At 40.2% G+C, this 21,410-nt stretch overlaps 1 protein-coding gene across 1 annotated transcript in view; it reads left to right on the forward strand.

The window, feature by feature from the left end:
* The first annotated feature begins 941 nt into the window (after nucleotides 1–941).
* Nucleotides 942–21,410, forward strand: part of LOC130106414 (uncharacterized) — a 63,072-nt gene continuing 42,603 nt past the window's right edge. Inside the window, exons 1-5 of the mRNA XM_056272518.1 lie at nucleotides 942–1,154; nucleotides 20,227–20,390; nucleotides 20,578–20,682; nucleotides 20,972–21,134; nucleotides 21,244–21,354. Coding sequence (XP_056128493.1) covers nucleotides 942–1,154; nucleotides 20,227–20,390; nucleotides 20,578–20,682; nucleotides 20,972–21,134; nucleotides 21,244–21,354 — 756 coding nt within the window. The remainder of the gene's footprint in view (nucleotides 1,155–20,226; nucleotides 20,391–20,577; nucleotides 20,683–20,971; nucleotides 21,135–21,243; nucleotides 21,355–21,410) is intronic.

Here is a 21,410-nt window from a genome sequence, read left to right on the forward strand (position 1 = left end):
TGTCAGAGTGACGCCAAAATGAATGGGAGTCAATGGAAATGCTAACGCAAGTGAAGTTCTGCTACAAGATGGCGGCACCCGGCCGGCTTCCACTTCCGGTCGATGGATTACCCCCTAAGGCTAGTGCCGAGGCACAACCCACGTAGAATTGATAATTCCGCAAATCTGTCATTCATTTCTCACCCTCATGTTGTTCCGAGGCTTTCGTTCATCTTCGGAACACAAATCTCAGTGATTTTTTATTGTTTCGTTTTTTTAAGAGATTTTTTCATATTTTCTGAAGAGACATGGTCGCTTTATACACTGAACAGATTTAATTTAGGCTTTTATTCACATATAAACTTTCATCAAAGCACACATCATTTGTGGTAAACGGAAGCTCAAGCATGTCCACTTGATGTGCGAAAACCAATGAGGTCCATTCTCGTGTTACGCATCATGTTTGAGCTTTCTCAAGAACCAATGAAGTTTGTTCTTGCACCTCAAGTAGGTTTGGTTGAGCTTCTGTTTCTGTTTGGTGATCAATGTTGAATAAAAGTCTAAATTCAATCTGTTCATCATATAAAGCGATCGTGTCTCATCAGAAAATTTGGACTAAACCGCTCAATTCATATGGATTATTTTTACGTTCTCTTTGTGAACTTTTTGAAGCGTCAAAGTGGTAGTTACATAGCTGTCAATGGAAAGTACAGAACTGGCTCAGATTTTATTAAAAAATATCTTAATTTGTGTTCTGAAGATGAAGGAAAGTCTTGTGGGTTTGGAACAACACAAGGGTGATTAAATGATGACAGAATTGCCATTTCTGGGTGAACTAACCATTTAATATAATCAAAGAAGGTATGGATTGCATTTCAGCTCTTTTTGTGCTATTCATACATCTCAAACCAACTTGTTTCATAGGATCTGGAGCAGCATCAGCTGCCTCTAATCAGTCCACAATGCCTCCTGGATCAACTCCTCCTCACCAGCCAATCGGTCTCGCCCAAGCACAGACTAATAACAGCAACAACAAGACAGATGATACATTCACACAGCAGCTTCAGAGACTCATGGATAACTGGGCAGAAGGGGTAAGGGATCCTTCACGCTCACAATCCCTCAGTCTAAGACCACGGCAACTGACCCGATCCAGGATCTGGAGCGCTATAGAGGTGAGATTATTAAAATACTCCCTTACCAAATGTTAAAGGGTATGAAAATGAACATTCTGACATTATTTACTCACCCTCGTGATGCAATAAAATTCTTAAAAAAATCTATTATATGGATTCATACAGGTTTGCAATGACAAGAGGATGAGTAAATTGAATGATGACTGAAGTTTGTGATGATGATTTTATGCGTCTTTAATGCTCAGGTTCAAAAAGGTTGGTTCTAACTAAGAAAGATATTCCATGATGTCTTTTCTTTAGGCTCCGGTTTCAACGGAAAGATTGAATGCTTCCCAACTGCCTCTTTCATGGCCGCAGATTGATTTCCATGCCCATGTGATGGCGACTGACACTACACAAGTACTCCAGCGCAGTTATTTGGTGCCCGGCAGCTGTTACGGAAAGATGCTGAATGCTCAACACATAGACATGGACTACTGGCCAACAATGACTGCAAATCTTAACCAAGAAGTCTTTGCTTTCCCTGCTATGCACTCTCCTTCTTGGACAGCACCTTCTTCCCCCAGCGAGGTTCCTAGTTCTAGAAATAGGACCATGTAGCTTTACCATCACTGTACCTATTCTTCTTACTCTGTCGCCGAAAATACTTCTGTCAGGTCCATTAAGTCAAGAACACACAGACAAAATTTAGAATTTAATTGAATAGATTGCAAACAGGTTGATGTTCCTAAATTGAAATTGGCGGTATGGCTCTGTTCAGGGAGTCCTCTGACCTTTCATGAGCACCATGAAATAGCAGAGAGTCAGAGGACAGCAGCAGCAGCATTAGGGAACGCTCACACAGTTTTAGACTGTGAGAGCTAAAATATCCCCCTGTGAACAGAGCAGGCAACATGACATAAGCAAATGCCATGTTATGCATAAGGAGGAGCTGGGGAGGTGGCGGGCAGCAGAAGCGGGCAGCGAGCCAGCAGAGCGAGCAGCAAGCATGTATGAGCAAGGTGAATGAGCTTTAAATAGGGCGCCTTGTTTGAGCTTTGGCCATTGAGCAGCGAGGGGAGTTACCCAGCTAATGCAGCTCAGCTGGAGCAGATCAGCTGACGGGACAGTGTTGATAGCAAATAGCATAAGCAGCGGCTTGACTACCTGGCCTGCCAGAACTGACGCTGACGCTCAATTTTAGTTTCTTTAGAGTGCCGGTTAGGCCTTTCAGTGTGCAATTCTATCTGTTGCAGTTGCTAGCATGTAGTCGTTTACAATGTGCATGTAGTAATCCCACTTGAACATGTAAATATTCAGGCCAACAATGTAGGCATATGTGATGTACATCGGTTATGTACATTGATGAGTATTATTGTATATATTCATATAGCCTATGTAGCATCTCTGAATTTTAGCATAGGCATATGTACAGAACGTATATTTTTCATCAAAATTTGTTTAGCTTGCTTGTGTTTGTGCAGAATCAATTTCCTTAACACTGAGCTGTACACATGTAAATGCTATAAGGTAATATGCTCTTAAATTTGAGTAGATGTGTATAGACACTGTTTATAATATCTTCTGTAAATATAAGCTCTGTCTGCATATGTGCATAAACCTGAAGAGTGAATGAAGTTGAGGTTTAGGTTAATCGGTGGCTTGGGTTGAATAGGATCACATCACAGCTGGGTGAAAACACTGGAGCTTGGAGCGATGATCATGACATCACTGTCAATTTTTCACTACGTCCTGCAGCGATCACTAATTTCACAATGCACTGGTCAACAAAACACATTATCGTATGCTAGAAAAGTAACGACCACGAACTGCACTGAGAAGCAAGAGAGAACTTTAACAGACTGTACATTTCAGGTGAACAAGCCTGCAAGAGTGCCTTGAACAGCAACTGCAGACTGTGCTGCGTACCAGCCAATGTACCCAGGGTAAAGCTGACTGCTATTAATCCTCTGTAAGCAAGCATAATAACAACTAAATTAATGTTTTCCCCACCTGCAGTTTATGATGTCCTTTATGGATGTTTATAAAATGCATTTCAACACTACATGGTTTGATTCAATTAAGTTCGTTTTTTTTTTTTGAAGGTGTGTGCATTCATTATTATGAGGATATTGTCCTTTTGTGATTTTCTACATCATCTGATACAGTAAAAAAATACATTGGTTTAGAGGAAAACTGTTCAAAACTGTAATGCAGTCAAGGTTTTCTTTTGAATAGAAGAATCTAATTTTACAATGAATTAAATGATGAGCTAAATGGTCACTGCACAATCTTATAACATAATGCCATCTTTTAAATCTCAATGCTCCTGTTTTTCCTTAATGATGCTAATATTTGACTGTCTAGACTAGAGTGTTTCAGAAGACATTGACTGATACTTTGCAACATTTAAAATCTATACTTACAAATGTGCTGTAGAAATTCACATGATGAAGTACTGAAACCTGGCAAAATCTGCTCATATACACTTATTCTATACTTGTACAACAAATTATTTAAACAGGTTAAATTTTTTTAAATGGTGTTATATATTTGGAAGACTTAAGTGACATTAAGGTCTCATCTTGCGCTAAGCAGAGGTGTAGGCAGGTCATTGTTTTTGTCATGGTAAATGGTGCTCTAAATGTCTCAGTCTTTATAACCATAGACGAAAAAGCGGCCAAAAAAGTCCCATTGACTTAACATTGCGTAATGTTCAGAAATTTGAATCCCAACCAACGTTTTCACACACACAGACACCAAAGGGCCTGACAGCCCTGCATCTCTCCCTCTCTCTCTCACTCAGAGGATTTATATTCCATAGCAACCACCCAGAACACCCTAGCAACCACCTAGCATCCACCTGAACACATGAATAAGCCATATCTCAGCACCAGAACATCGTACACCACCTAGCAACGCCCTCGCAATCACCCAGAATACCCTAGCAACCGCCTAGCAACACCATAGCAACCACCCAGAATACCCTACCCTAGTGTATTTAAATCGCTTCTCTTCATAACACAAGGATCATGCCCAACATATATTGTGATTTTCTGTTAATACCTTTCTCTTAATAATAATAATAATAATAATAAGTTTAATTTATATAGCGCCTTTCCCAAGCTCAAGGACGCTTCACAATCACAGTAGATAAGCAGTTTATACATAAACGGACAGTGGACATTTGCCCAGTCCAAGTAATGAGCGATTGCAGTTGCAAGTCGCATTACATTTGCAATACAAACATAAAAACAAAGACAACAAACATTAATTATTAATTACAGACAGTTAACATTGTGACTGTGTTATGTCAAATTAACATTTTCATGACTGAAATACTGGTTAAACAAATGTGTTTTGAGTTTATGCTTAAATTCGTGCAACGTGGTTGTTGTCCTGAGAGCCAACGGAAGAGAGTTCCATAACTTAGGGGCTATAACAGAGAAAGACCTGCCACCCATAGACGATAGACGAAATCTCCGCTCACATAGGAGATCACAGCCAGAAGATCGGAGAGTTCGAGGGGGAATATAAGGAGAAAGTAAGTCAGAGAGATAGGCTGGAGCAAGACCATTGAGTGACTTAAAGGTCATTTTGTAATGAGAAAGGTCAGAAGAATTTTGTAAGTGATACGGGATGACACGGGTAGCCAGTGCAGTTTAAACAGAATTGGAGTGATATGGGCAGTTTTTTTAGTGTGAGTTAGTAGTCTTGCGGCAGAGTTTTGGATATATTGTAAACGTGAAATACAGTGTGCTGGTAGTCCAGAAAAAAGAACATTACAGTAGTCGAGGCGAGATGTGATGAACGCGTGTACTAGTGCTTCAGCGTCTTTTGAGCTGACATAGGGACGGAGTTTGGCAATACGGAGATGAAAAAAGGACGCTTTACAAAGTTGACTAATGTAAGTGTCGAACGTCAGTGCAGGGTCAAAAGTGATACCCTAGTTTTTGACAGTGGCAGATGGAATTATTGATGTCGCTTCAAGGTCAAGTCTGGGAACATTACTTAAATTTTTTGTTAGAGACGGAGGGCCAGTGATTAATATTTCTGTTTTAGTCAGATTCAGACTGAGAAAATTGGAGTTGACCCAGGTCTTTAATTCATTAATACATGATGATAGTAATGTGGTCTGGAGAATAGAATCCGGTCGACAAGGAGTATATATTTGGATATCGTCGGCGTAGCAGTGGTATTGAAAACCGTGGCGGCGAATAATTTGCCCAAGAGGCAAAATGTAAATAATAAATAGTAACGGGCCGAGAACTGATCCCTGTGGAACACCTTGTTTGAGAGTGACAGTTGGAGATTTGTAATTGTGCATAGTGATGTAGTATTTTCTATCTGTCAGATAGGAGGAAAACCAAGATAACTCGGCTCCTGAGATACCAATCTCTGAGAGGCGCATGAGTAGGACTTTATGGCAGACAGTATCGAAAGCTGAGCTGAGGTCGAGTAGTAAAAGTAAGGAAAGGTTTCCCGAGTCACCAAAGAGTAAGAGGTCATTGATAACCCTTGCTAATGCAGTTTCAGTACTGTGGTTTTGGCGAAAACCAGACTGAAATAAATTGAATCTATTGTTGAGAGATAGATATGACTGAAATTGAGTGGCGACAACCTTTTCCATGATTTTTGAGACATACGGTAAATTGGAGATTGGGCGATAGTTAGTGTAGTCAGTTGAGTCCAGATTAATTTTTTTAAGAATAGGAGTAACTGCAGCCGTCTTTAGTGAGACTGGAACAGAGGCAGAGAGAAGAGACATGTTTACAAGATGTGAGATAGGTGCAGAAATGACAGAGCAACAGAGTTTCAGAAGGGTTGTGGGTGCAGAATCAAGCTGGCTAGAAGAAGAATTGGATTTCTGTATCATTTCACTTATCAAGATGGGGTTGGTCAACATAAAGTTATTAAGTGTTTGTATCTGAGCTTGCTCACAACTAGAAGTGGTCGGCTCATCACTTAAAGTCCCACGTAAAGCCTCCAGCTTTCCCTGAAAGTGTTGCAGAAAAGAACAGCACAAGTCGTCAGATTCTTGTAGACAGGCATTGTGCGCAGGTGCCTGAACAAGCTTATTTACAATGCTAAACAGTGTTCTCTTGTAATAGTGTTTAAACCAGTAAAGGTTTCTACCATATAAGAGCATTTTTAACAGAGGCAGTGTCTGTGCCCTGCCATTGATAACCAATAGTGGCTTCTAAGGATGCACCCATAGCTACCACTTTTTCCAGAATGAGTCCGATACCAATACTTTAATTTTTGGTACTCGCCGATACCAAGTACCGATTCCTGCATTTTCACTGCATTAGTAATTTTTAAATGTATTGGGTAGAGAAACCAAAAGAACATCATATTAGTTGGCTTAATTTGTTCAACATTCCTTAAATTATTTTCATTTTCACAGATGGTCATGGACAAAGCTGCACTGATATTAACTTTGTTTGGCCTTTGGTTCACTTGTGTTGGCTGCTTTCAAAGTTGGCTGCTTCTTACGGCCGTTTCAATGCACTCATTGATTAACCTGCTCGACGCACACGCGCTCCTCCTGCTCCCGGTGTGAATGCACTCATTGATTAACCTGCTCGACGCACACGCGCTCCTCCTGCTCCCGGTGTGAATGCACTCATTGATTAACCTGCTCGACGCTCACGCGCTGCTCCTGCTCCCGGTGTGAATGCACTCATTGATTAACCTGCCTGTATGGCGAGTGCATAGTGCCACGGATAACCTACCGAAGGAGACAGTCGTGTACTTTTACGTGAGAGAAGGGGTACGTTGCATCATAGATGCGTGACACCATAGATGCGTTTCGCCGCCCATGTTAACCTATGGTGTCGTTCACACCAGACGCGGAGCGCCGCAGCGCGGCGCAGCAGGCACGCGCCGTGAAGCGCCAGTTTCGGCGTCTGGTCTATTTTTTCCGCGAGCCGCGAGTGATCCGCGTCAATTCCGGCAGGAAGTTACACCAAGAAACACTCGACCATACGGTCAATTGTCAAAATATAAGCAATTTTCAAATTAAAATACCCTATAATACCCTATAATCAAAAGATATAGGGCAAGGGCTCTCCTCCTGTCTACTCGCACTGGGAAACAGGAAGAGGAAAATAGATTTAATAAATTTGAAGAGAGGATGTATATTTCAACGGTATATATACACTACTGTCTACCATCTCTCTCTGGCTGCGTGTGTGTCTCGACAACGGATTAATAAAAGAAGTGTACAAACTTCTTGGTTACAGAAACATGGTGTATTTATATCATGAGGTTATTTACTTACCCATGATGGAAAAAAATAGCTCTGAATAATTAACAACTGAGCAGAAGCGCTTGTCGACCTCCGCGAAGAATACGCGTCTGGTGTGAACAGGCAGGCGCCGGACCGCGCGTGATTTTCCATTCCGCGTCGCTTCAGTGTCCAGTGTGAACCCGGCGTAACACCAACGTCGCACCACAGACGCACACAAACGTGTAACTCCAACGTCGTTGAGTAGGCCTATGGCGTTCCGGATCTTTAATATGACTTTGCAACATGCACTGGTCTCAATGAACGTGACGTCTGCGTCTGAAATACGTGACGTCTGCGTCTGAAATACGTGACGTCTGCGTTTGAAATGCGTGACGTCTGCGTCTGAAATACGTGACGTCTGCGTCTGAAATACGTGACGTCTGCGTCTGAAATGCGTGACGTCTGCGCCTGCAATACGTGACGTCTGCGTCTGAAATACGTGACGTCTGCGTCTGAAATACGTGACGTCTGCGTCTGAAATACGTGACGTCTGCGTTTGAAATGCGTGACGTCTGCGTCTGAAATACGTGACGTCTGCGTCTGAAATACGTGACGTCTGCGTCTGAAATGCGTGACGTCTGCGCCTGCAATACGTGACGTCTGCGTCTGAAATACGTGACGTCTGCGTCTGAAATACGTGACGTCTGCGTCTGAAATGCGTGACGTCGGCGCCTGCAATACGTGACGTCTGCGTCTGCAATACGTGACGTCTGCGCCTGCAATACGTGACGTCTGCGTCTGAAATACGTGACGTCTGCGTCTGAAATGCGTGACGTCGGCGCCTGCAATACGTGACGTCTGCGTCTGCAATACGTGACGTCTGCGTCTGCAATACGTGTATGAGGTGTGATTTATATGGCGTTCCGATCGGCTCTTTAATATGACTTTGCAACATGCTATGAGGTGTGATTTGTATGAGGTGTGATTTGTGCCTTTTTTTATAAGGTGTGATTTGTGCACTTTTTGGCGATCGCTAAGCAAACTGAGAGGTGAACTAACGTGTATACGCTCGCCAGCCGTCTGGCCAAAATCCCATAGTATTCAGGCGTCAGACGTAAGATATGAGACGTCAGACGTCACGGTCACGTGTTGGAGCTGCGCTCAAAGTGCACGGCGGCGTGGCGGCAACGGAGCTAAGAAAGGATTTTTTTTTTTACTTTGCATCTGAATAACGTTCGCGTGGATAAACGTCTGGATGACGTACGTGTGAAAAAACGTCTGGATAAACGTGTGGATAACGTACGTGTAGATAATAAACGTGTGGATAAACGTCTGGAAAAAACGTCTGGATAAACGTCTGGATAACGTACGTCTGGATAAACGTCTGGAATATTAGCCTAATACTTAGGCTAAATTCTATCATATTGTACCTTTTAATTTGGGACATGATCATAACACACACTGTTTTCATGTTTTTGTGGGTTTACAACAGTGTAGACACTATTAGTAATATATAGGCTATCTAATTTATATATATTTATTAATTTATATTGTGTTAAAAGTGATATTTATATGTCTGACAATGTTAAGTGTGTCGATTTTAAGGCAATTTTTTCACATGAGGTGAATAAATAAGTTAGCACTAGCAGATAATAAAGCAAGTGGGTTGGATCACATCACTACTGAGCACATTAAATATGCCAGCATGAGGTTAGCCCCCCTTCTTGGTATCTGTTTTAATTCCTTTTTAATTCATGGCTTCCTACCGGATACAATGATATCTGTCTTACTTGTGCCGGTGATCAAGGATAAGTCTGGTAAGGTTGGTTGCTCTGATAACTACAGACCAATAGCCCTTGCCAGTGTATTGTCTAAAGTTTTTGAAAGCATCCTGTTGAGCAGAATTGTGGACATTATCCCCTCTACTGACAACCAATTTGGTTTTAAACCTAAACATGGCACAGATATGGCCATATATTCCTTAAAGGAAATTGTTAATAGAGATAAGAACTCCACAGTTTTAATGAGTTTTATTGATGCTTCAAAAACTTTTGACCGCGTCAATCACTACAAGTTATTTGACAAAATGAGTAAGAGAGGTGTATCTAAATGTATTATGAGAATTATGTCCTACTGGTATGCCAACCAGTCTATGTTTATAAAATGGGGCCACTGTGTTTCTGCCCCTTTTGGGGTCAGGAACGGGGTCAGACAAGGTGGAATCCTCTCCCCTATTCTTTTTAACATGTATGTTGATGAGCTCTCTGTCTGCTTGAATTTGTGTAACACTGGGTGTATGATAGGTAACACTTTAGTGAATCATATTATGTATGCAGATGACCTTGTGGTCTTCAGTCCTAGCAGTACTGGTCTTCAACAGCTTCTTAATGTTTGCTCTGACTATGGAACTGTTCATGACATGAAATTTAATACAGACAAGAGTGCAGTGATGATTTGCAGAACAAGATAAATGTCAAATGTTTCCTCCTTTTATATTGGCAGGTAATACCTTGTGAGTTTTGAGCAAATATAAGTATCTTGGGCATCTCATTATAGACCAGTTGAAGGATGACCTTGACGTTTACAGGCAATGCCGCTCTATATATGCTCAGGCGAATAGTTTGGCTCGCAAGTTTGGTGGGTGCACAGATAGAGTGAAAGTTGCTTTGTTCAGAGCTTACTGCACTCCTCTCCACAATGCCCACTTGTGGTCTAGTTTCAGCAAAGCTAGCTTGCATAAACTTCAGGTATAACTTACAATGATGCACTGAGAATTCTGCTGAGAAGACCACGCTGGTGTATGTGCCAGTGAGATGTTTGTGGCTGGAGGTGTTAATACTCTGCAAGCCACATTGAGAAATGTTATGTACAAATTTATATGTCGGCTGAATAACTCAGAGAATTACATAATTTGTGGCATTGACCAACATCAAGTTTAGCACTACACGGTATAAGTCCAAGTTATGGAAGCATTGGTATAGTTGTCTCCTCTGAAGTTGTATTTGTTTTTTTATTGTATTGTATTATATTGTGTGTACTGTCTTGTTTTTTATTTGGACCGGTGAGTCTGTAATAAAGTTTATTATTATTATTATATATTTATTTAAGTGTGTGTTTAATATTGGTAATATTGCTGCCTAAGTAAATCAAAAATGATGGGAACCCCAGTATCAGAAAAGTTGAGTTTAATTTTTACTTAATTTTATTGAGTTGATATTTACGCTTTCATTTCTACTCGCTTGAATTAAAGGTGCTCTAAGCGATGTCGGGTGACGTCACTTCTTGTTGACGTTTAAAGTATTGTCAAACAAAACGGAGGCTAGCTAGACCCTCCCTCCTCCTCATCCGCGCACTAACCCCCCAAATCGTTCTTGTCGGTTATTGGCTGGAACAGTTTGTTATGTTTCGTGGCACGGGTTGCTACAGTTTGTTTTTGTTGCCGTTTGTGGAGCCTGGGCTGTATACAGACACCGTGTCTTTTTACAGTGTGTTCAGGGGACAGGCAGCTAGCGGATAGTGAGGAGATGTTTGCTGTATGTGACAAAAAAAGTTTTGACCTAAAAAACGTGTGACATCGCTTAGAGCACCATCTTTAAGTACTGAAATGGAATTTACTTAGTTTTTTTAATTCTTGCCTGAACTAACTTTTTCATGTAAATTACATTGTTTTTTTTTCAGTACTATTTACTTCACCAAAAAATCATTTTTTACAGTGAGGGTTAATTGCGTCTGAAGCCAGTAAGATGTTGTGCAGTTGCAGTAGTTACAGCAATGCTACACAACATTGGAGTCAGTGGAGGTGCAGCTTTGCCAGAAGAGGAGGAGGAAGAAGAGGAGGAGGAAGAAGAGGAGGAGGAGGAAGGTGTCCATAACCCACCCCAACTTAGAGATGCCCTACACGCAGCTGGTGTACAAACGAGGCAGCAAATCATTCACAACGATTTTGGTTAATGTATTTTTGCACCCTATTTTTCATCATCAACATAAAACTTTCCCCTTTTTGTGGAAATACACAGTTTCTCCCTGTCATTTTTTTTTTTTTTTTTTGCTGTTGTGCACAGCCGAGTTTATTTCTCCTCCACAGTAGAGGATGGTTAAAGTAACGTATCATTCACTATTATGTGCCATTGATCATTACATAGTGAACTCTTTACAATAAAGATGCTCTGCAGACCCAACATCGATGACATCGTTTAACCCAACATTAAACACCAAAGAGTAAGAGGTCATTGATAACCCTTGCTAATGCAGTTTCAGTACTGTGGTTTTGGCGAAAACCAGACTGAAATAAATCGAAACTATTGTTGAGAGATAGATATGACTGCAATTGAGTGGCGACAACCTTTTCCATGATTTTTGAGACATACGGTAAATTGGAGATTGGGCGATAGTTAGTGTAGTCAGTTGAGTCCAGATTAATTTTTTTAAGAATAGGAGTAACTGCAGCCGTCTTTAGTGAGACTGGAACAGAGGCAGAGAGAAGAGACATGTTTACAAGATGTGAGATAGGTGCAGAAATGACAGAGCAACAGAGTTTCAGAAGGGTTGTGGGTGCAGGATCAAGCTGGCAAGAAGAAGAATTGGATTTCTGTATCATTTCACTTATCAAGATGGGGGTTCAGATACAAACACTTAATAACTTATGTTGGACCACCCCATCTGATAAGTCGCAATCGTAACAGAAATCCATTCATCTTCTTGCCCGCATGATCCTGCACCCACAACCTCTGAAACTCTGTTGCTCTGTCATTTCCTGCACACTTATTACAATGCTAAACATGTCTCTTGTAATAGTGTTTAAACCAGTAAAGGTTTCTACCATATAAGAGCATTTTTAACAGAGGCAGTGTCTGTGCCTGCCATTGATAACCAATAGTGGCTTCTAAGGATGCACCCATAGCTACCACTTTTTCCAGAATGAGTCCGATACCAATACTTTAATTTTTGGTACTCGCCGATACCAAGTACCGATTCCTGCATTTTCACTGCATTAGTAATTTTTAAATGTATTGGGTAGAGAAACCAAAAGAACATCATATTAGTTGGCTTAATTTGTTCAACATTCCTTAAATTATTTTCATTTTCACAGATGGTCATGGACAAAGCTGCACTGATATTAACTTTGTTTGGCCTTTGGTTCACTTGTGTTGGCTGCTTTCAAAGTTGGCTGCTTCTTACGGCCGTTTCAATGCACTCATTGATTAACCTGCTCGACGCACACGCGCTCCTCCTGCTCCCGTGTGAATGCACTCATTGATTAACCTGCTCGACGCACACGCGCTCCTCCTGCTCCCGGTGTGAATGCACTCATTGATTAACCTGCTCGACGCTCACGGCGCTGCTCCTGCTCCCGGTGTGAATGCACTCATTGATTAACCTGCCTGTATGGCGAGTGCATAGTGCCCCGGATAACCTACCGAAGGAGGACAGTCGTGTACTTTTACGTGAGAGAAGGGGTACGTTGCATCATAGATGCGTGACACCAACGTCGCACCACAGATGCGTGACGCTGCTGGGTTCACACCGGGCGGAAGCGGCGCGGAACAGAGGCCGCTTCCTTTCGCCGCCCATGTTAACCTATGGTGTCGTTCACACCAGAGCCGCGAGAAGGCGCAGACGGCGGAGCGCCGCAGCGCGGCGCAGCAGGCACGTCGCCGTGCGCCAGTTTCGGCGTCTGCCTATTTTTTCCGCGAGCGCGAGGTGATCCGCGTCAATTCCGGCAGGAAGTTACACCAAGAAACACTCGACCATACGGTCAATTGTCAAAATATAAGCAATTTTCAAATTAAAATACCCTATAATACCCTATAATCAAAAGATATAGGGCAAGGGCTCTCCTCCTGTCTACTCGCACTGGGAAACAGGAAGAGGAAAATAGATTTAATAAATTTGAAGAGAGGATGTATATTTCAACGGTATATATACACTACTGTCTACCATCTCTCTCTGGCTGCGTGTGTGTCTCGACAACGGATTAATAAAAGAAGTGTACAAACTTCTTGGTTACAGAAACATGGTGTATTTATATCATGAGGTTATTTACTTACCCATGATGGAAAAAAATAGCTCTGAATAAATAACAACTGAGCAGAAGCGCTTGTCGACCTCCGCGAAGAATACGCGAAGTCTGGTGTGAACAGGCAGGCGCCGGATCCGCGCGTGATTTTCCATTCCGCGTCGCTTCAGTGTCCAGTGTGAACCCGGCGTAACACCAATGTCGCACCACAGACGCACACCAACGTGTAACTCCAACGTCGTTGAGTAGGCCTATGGCGTTCCGGATCTTTAATATGACTTTGCAACATGCACTGGTCTCAATGAACGTGACGTCTGCGTCTGAAATACGTGACGTCTGCGTCTGAAATGCGTGACGTCTGCGCCTGCAATACGTGACGTCTGCGTCTGAAATACGTGACGTCTGCGTCTGAAATACGTGACGTCTGCGTCTGGAAATGCGTGACGTCGGCGCCTGCAATACGTGACGTCTGCGTCTGCAATACGTGTATGAGGTGTGATTTATATGGCGTTCCGATCGGCTCTTTAATATGACTTTGCAACATGCTATGAGGTGTGATTTGTATGAGGTGTGATTTGTGCCTTTTTTTATAAGGTGTGATTTGTGCACTTTTTGGCGATCGCTAAGCAAACTGAGAGGTGAACTAACGTGTATACGCTCGCCAGCCGTCTGGCCAAAATCCCATAGTATTCAGGCGTCAGACGTAAGATATGAGACGTCAGACGTCACGGTCACGTGTTGGAGCTGCGCTCAAAGTGCACGGCGGCGTGGCGGCAACGGAGCTAAGAAAGGATTTTTTTTTTACTTTGCATCTGAATAACGTACGCGTGGATAAACGTCTGGATGACGTACGTGTGAAAAAACGTCTGGATAAACGTGTGGATAACGTACGTGTAGATAATAAACGTGTGGATAAACGTCTGGAAAAAAACGTCTGGATAAACGTCTGGATAACGTACGTCTGGATAAACGTCTGGAATATTAGCCTAATACTTAGGCTAAATTCTATCATATTGTACCTTTTAATTTGGGACATGATCATAACACACACTGTTTTCATGTTTTTGTGGGTTTACAACAGTGTAGACACTATTAGTAATATATAGGCTATCTAATTTTATATTTATTAATTTATATTGTGTTAAAAGTGATATTTATATGTCTGACAATGTTAAGTGTGGTCGATTTTAAGGCAATTTTTTTCACATGAGGTGAATAAATAAGTTAGCACTAGCAGATAATAAAGCAAGTGGGTTGGATCACATCACTACTGAGCACATTAAATATGCCAGCATGAGGTTAGCCCCCCTTCTTGGTATCTGTTTTAATTCCTTTTAATTCATGGCTTCCTACCGGATACAATGATATCTGTCTTACTTGTGCCGGTGATCAAGGATAAGTCTGGTAAGGTTGGTTGCTCTGATAACTACAGACCAATAGCCCTTGCCAGTGTATTGTCTAAAGTTTTTGAAAGCATCCTGTTGAGCAGAATTGTGGACATTATCCCCTCTACTGACAACCAATTTGGTTTTAAACCTAAACATGGCACAGATATGGCCATATATTCCTTAAAGGAAATTGTTAATAGCGATAAGAACTCCACAGTTTTAATGAGTTTTATTGATGCTTCAAAAACTTTTGACCGCGTCAATCACTACAAGTTATTTGACAAAATGAGTAAGAGAGGTGTATCTAAATGTATTATGAGAATTATGTCCTACTGGTATGCCAACCAGTCTATGTTTATAAAATGGGGCCACTGTGTTTCTGCCCCTTTTGGGGTCAGGAACGGGGTCAGACAAGGTGGAATCCTCTCCCCTATTCTTTTTAACATGTATGTTGATGAGCTCTCTGTCTGCTTGAATTTGTGTAACACTGGGTGTATGATAGGTAACACTTTAGTGAATCATATTATGTATGCAGATGACCTTGTGGTCTTCAGTCCTAGCACTACTGGTCTTCAACAGCTTCTTAATGTTTGCTCTGACTATGGAACTGTTCATGACATGAAATTTTTTTTTTTATATATAGTTTTATTTTCAGTTATGATACATGAAACAAAACATATATACATAACATAAGAATTGACATTTTTCTTTTACAAAATCAGACTACATAACAACCCCCCCCTCCCACCCCAAAAAAACAAAACAAAAAAAAACACGCAATTCAGACCTCACTTATTTCGCTGCACTAATCATATAAAATCTAAAATGTAAGGAATGTGATTGCAATTAATTTGCAATAAGAGAAGGTAAATGCTCCAAAAAAGATCCCAAATTTTTCCAAAAGTTTTCGGTGATTTCCTAACATTGAAAAGGATTTTCTCAGGGGTGCATGACATGAAATTTAATACAGACAAGAGTGCAGTGATGATTTGCAGAACAAGATAAATGTCAAATGTTTCCTCCTTTTAAATTGGCAGGTAATACCTTGTGAGTTTTGAGCAAATATAAGTATCTTGGGCATCTCATTATAGACCAGTTGAAGGATGACCTTGACGTTTACAGGCAATGCCGCTCTATATATGCTCAGGCGAATAGTTTGGCTCGCAAGTTTGGTGGGTGCACAGATAGAGTGAAAGTTGCTTTGTTCAGAGCTTACTGCACTCCTCTCCACAATGCCCACTTGTGGTCTAGTTTCAGCAAAGCTAGCTTGCATAAACTTCAGGTATAACTTACAATGATGCACTGAGAATTCTGCTGAGAAGACCACGCTGGTGTATGTGCCAGTGAGATGTTTGTGGCTGGAGGTGTTAATACTCTGCAAGCCACATTGAGAAATGTTATGTACAAATTTATATGTCGGCTGAATAACTCAGAGAATTACATAATTTGTGGCATTGACCAACATCAAGTTTAGCACTACACGGTATAAGTCCAAGTTATGAAAGCATTGGTATAGTTGTCTCCTCTGAAGTTGTATTTGTTTTTTTATTGTATTGTATTATATTGTGTGTACTGTCTTGTTTTTTATTTGGATCGGGGAGTCTGTAATAAAGTTTATTATTATTATTATATATTTATTTAAGTGTGTGTCTCTCTCTCTCTCTCTCTCTCTCTCTCTCTCTCTCTCTCTCTCTCTCTCTCTCTCTCTCTCTCTCTCTCTCTCTCTCTCTCTCTCTCTCACTCTCTCTCTCTCTCTCTCTCTCTCTCTCTCTCTCTCTCTCTCTCTCTCTCTCTCTCTCTCTCTCTCTCTCTCTCTCTCTCATCTCTCTCTCTCCTCTCTCTCTCTCTCTCCTCTCTCTCTTCCTCTCTCTCTCTCTCTCATCTCTCTCTCTCTCTCTCACAAACACACACAGTTCGACCGCCCCCACGCCCGCACCTCTCTCTCTAGCGGGAACACACGCACACTCCTAAATTGCAATCTTAACATGAATTCTGACTGCATGCTGCATGCAGATAGACGAGAGAGTGCGATGCGTGTGGTGCATAAAACATTAGGATACCTTTGAACGGACGACAGTTTTCTGCCCCAGTTTTACAATCTCCAGGTCCTGGACCCATCCATCTGTAAAAAAGACTTGGGCCTGCTGCAGCGACTTGAAGTTACTGAAAACTTCGTGTGTGTATGCACTAACATTTAATATCATGTAGTTATATATGGGTGCTGGAAGTTGGGCAGCAGGTTGACGTCTCCTGAGCAGTCACTATGCTCATACGGATCCAGTCCTTTGATTTCCTTTATTTTCTCCTTGTATCTCGTCTTTGCATTATCATTTAGCTTTAGGCGGTATGGTCTGACAATATTATCTTTAGCCCGCTGCATTTTGTAGGATTATAATGTTTTTCACACTACTGTTTTTTTTTTTTCATGCCAGAAAGCAAGCCTGCTAGTGCCAGCCCATGTAAACTGGCCAAACATACCCATAATTCTTTGGGTTTGATGACGTTGCCGCCCACTTGGTCACATGTCTTAGCGATCTCTATAGTATTCATCCATATGCGTACTTATTCCAGGCGTTTATCCACACAGGCGTTTATCCACGCGTACGTTATTACACGTCATTGGTCACGGCAAGGTACGCGACGATTGACACGATCATTGCTTAGTTTGCAAAGCAAATGCACAAATCACACCTCATAAAATCACACCTCATATCAGGGTAGTCTTAGAAAAGTCACTTTTCACTCGCCATACTCCTGCTCCCGGTGTGAATGCACTCATTGATTAACATGCAAGCCGGAAAAAATACGCGCTGCTCACGCCCGCTGACGTATGTCTTGCATGTATTGGATTCTACCATATAAGGGCATTTTTAAAGGGGCAGTGACTGTGCCCAGCCATGGCATCATTACAGTTGTCTATTTGGAGTTCTTTTTGCAATTTCTTCTCAGTTCACCATGGACAAAGCTGCACTGAGACTAACTTTGCTCGGCCTTCTGTTCACTTGTGTCAACTTGGCTGCTAGGCCTACAAAAAAGGTAAACCAACAGGTTACAAAATGCATTTGGGGGAAATTATTTCTCAGTTTTCTTGACTTTACGTTATTCTCCAATAGTTACTTAAGACAGAGGCAAGCAAAAAATGGAACAAAACTAAATGAGTACACCCGTGAGCTAGCTCTATTCAGACCAGACGGCAATTGTTTCTCACGCGGACGTCTTTAGAAAATAAATGTATTTACATTAGACCTCAGTAATCGTGCATTCGGGTGGCGATTTATTCACGGTGGAGGAGTGAGGTTTGTAATACAAACCCGGGAACATGCTGCTCACATGGTCAGTTGCATGATTGTCTGCTGTAAATAAAATCTCATATGGTTGGGATAATAAGCATAAATTAATATTTAATTTAATAATAGGAAAATAAAATAATTTATTATTTGATTATTTAAACCTTTTAAAAAAAGATAGACACGCAAATAAAACGTTCAAATGTTTTTTTGTCTTGTATTTTATCTAATATTTATGCATGTAATTTAAAAAATATGGAAATAAGTTAATACAGCCTCTTATTTACATGAGGTAAAACATAAAGCTGCTTGGTTTATATTTGAATAATTTCTATCATAGTAACAGCCCTTTTTTTATGTGCTTTTCTTCTCTTTCTCCTTTGAGCGGTGATGAAATTATAGCTATTGTTCGTTCAGCATTTCAGTATAGGCTAGCCTAAGAAAAGTGTATGGCTAGATCTTGAAAATCCATCAGTTATCAGTGCTCAGCAGTGGTCAAAAGGGATTTAAACAATTAATTTTGTAATTGATCTCTTCTTGTAAACTCAGGCTACTCTTAGATTTGTGGCTCGCCCTCATTTTAGAAGAACAGTAGTAGGTATGTTGTTAACGAATCTTATTGTATATTGTTTTATTGAAGAATACATCAAATTGTCTGCATTGCGGCATGCATGCTTAAAGTGATTCTCAGTTGTAGCGGGTGTGGGGTGGAATAGCCTATCTATTTAATATAAATGACGTGCATCAAAATATTTTGTTTATTTGTGATAATCTTAGCAATTTATTATTATTGTCTAACCTGTATTATGACTGATAGTTGACGAATTGCTTTGTTCCTTTTTTGTAAGTTTTGGACAAAAGCGTCTTCTAAATATGTAGCCTAAAATGTAATAATAATAATTATTATTATTATTATTATTATTATTTGAGTTTATAACTATAAATGAGTTAACTTAGTAATACAGTAATATGTTTGTCATAAAATAATTTATCAATGCTTTATTTTTATAGGCTATAACCTAACCTTTTGCAGTTTTGGATAAAATAGGCCTACATTTTTTGCATAATTTTTTGCTTAAAAATAAAGCATTGATAAATTATTTTATGACAAACATATTACTGTATTACTAAGTGAACTTAGTACTTAGTAAAACCTCCCGGGCTCCGTAATACGCAGTAGGTAATTCGGCCGGGGATTTTTACGCGGGTGGTAGGAGAAAAACTACATTCTGGATTCGGACGGCAATAAAATCACAGGCAACTAACCCCTGTAAAAGTTGAAAATAGCCCACCTTACAACGAGAATACCATGAGAAACGATTAGCGGCCGAAGAGGGCTACAAATCTGTGTAAAAAGTTTGGAGCTAATTTGTCCATAATTTAATTCCACATTTCTTATCTCAGTATTAAATTGAAATTGATCCATTTTCTCAAGGTTATCAAAATAATAAATATTTGTATTGTGTAAATAATTGATCATGTTTGAGAGGAGAAAGTCCACATGAGTTTGTTAGCAGGGTTGTTTAGTTTTTTTGTGTCATTCCTGGGATAGCCTATATATATATATAGGTTTTCAACCCTGAAACAATGAGAAATATACAGATGTGACAGGGTTGAGTGTGATGGAGTTGAGATTGTTTGCACAAAATGGCCACTGCTCCTCTTGTAGTGTAAGAGAAGTAGACAATATGGCAGCAACGAAATATGTACATTGTATGGATAAAAAAAAAAAAAAAAAAAAAAAAAAAAAAAATCTATCATAATTTTTATGTGATGGGGTTTAGTTAAGCTTGACAGTACACTCCCTTGACTATAATGGGCCTCAAAAATCTTAAAAAGTATGATACTTACCATCTTATGCTACACTGTTAAAAAGAAACTAACACAAATAAATAAAAGTACATTATTTTATAAATGTAATGTTTTTTTTTATTCATTATAATGGACACACCATGTATTGTATGGTATGTATGTTTGACATACCAATGTATTGTGAAAAGCTTTTAAAATGTCATTTTGGTGAACCAACCCTTTAAAAAGTCTGGGGGACTATTAAATATTACTGAATCCCTGGAATGACCCTTCTAAGGATGTTAAATGCCAATACCCTTTTTTATTTGGTTAAAGAGAGTGTTCTTGCTGTAACAAAATTATCAACCTGTCAATAAACCTGGCACAAGAGCTCTGATACTTTTTCACTTTAATACAGAAACAAAATATAGATATTTACAGCTTCCACATTAACTCCACGGTCACCAGCCGCTATGCTACCACGGTCATCACAAGCCGTGTGAAAAACCCGTTGAAACACTCTCAAGAGGTCCATTTTGAGGTCAAGATACCCAAGAATGCCTTCATCAGCCGGTTTAGAATGTAAGTAAATACACAATATTTAAGCAATAGTAAAACTTTCTCTAACACTTATATACTATTCACATATGAACAGCCAGACTTACCTAATGAAAATTAAACCATTAACAATTTAGTGCATTTATATGAGCTATTACCGTTTGTTTTTGTTCCTGATTTTCATTGCTGATTACTGTCATTTTTACATTAGCACCATAGAGGGGACGACATATGATGGAGTTGTGAAGGAAAAGAAGGAAGCTCAGCGGCAGTACTGTCGAGCAGTATCTCGAGGAGAAAGTTCTGGACTGATCAGGTACTTGGTATTTTAAAAAGAAGATTATTGCTGTAGTTCAAATGGTAGAGCATGGCACTAACAATGCCAAGGTCATGATTCCCAAGGAATGCATGGACTGATTAAAACAACTTATATGCCTACCTTCATTGCAATGTAAGTTACTTTGGATAAGAGCATCTGCCAAATGCATATGTAAAATATAAACTATTTCATTAATTTCTTTAGCATTTAATTAGATTCAATTTAGATCAATAAAATGTATTTATTTAGTATTTATTTATTATTAAATAGTCTATATCTATTTCAGATCTGTTGGCAGGACTTTAGAATACTTTAAAACTTCAGTGACGGTGGCTGCTCTCAGTAAAGTGACTTTTGAGTTGACCTACGAAGAACTGCTAAAGCGCCGCCTTGGCAAATATGAGCTACTCATCAATGCCCAACCGATGCAGCCGGTGGCAGACTTCAAGGTAGGAGAAGAAACAAAACAAGATTGTCATAATAAAGAATTGTAAATGAAGGGATTTTTATTCATCATAATGAAAAAGAAAGTGAAATGTAAAGTTTTATTTTGGTTAGATTGACGTACACATCCATGAGAATCAACAAATTTCCTTCATGGAGGTCAAAGGTGGTCTGAACACTAAAGATCTGGCCAATGCTGTCACAACCAGCAGAGCAGACAAAGATGTAAGAAATCAAAATGGACAAGAAATAAAAAACGCAACTTCGTGCTTGAAAATGTT

This window comes from Rhinichthys klamathensis, unplaced genomic scaffold (assembly GCF_029890125.1).
Source record: "Rhinichthys klamathensis goyatoka isolate OS25496 unplaced genomic scaffold, OSU_Roscu_1.1 h1tg000339l_1, whole genome shotgun sequence".
Classification (NCBI taxonomy): Eukaryota; Metazoa; Chordata; class Actinopteri; order Cypriniformes; family Leuciscidae; genus Rhinichthys; species Rhinichthys klamathensis.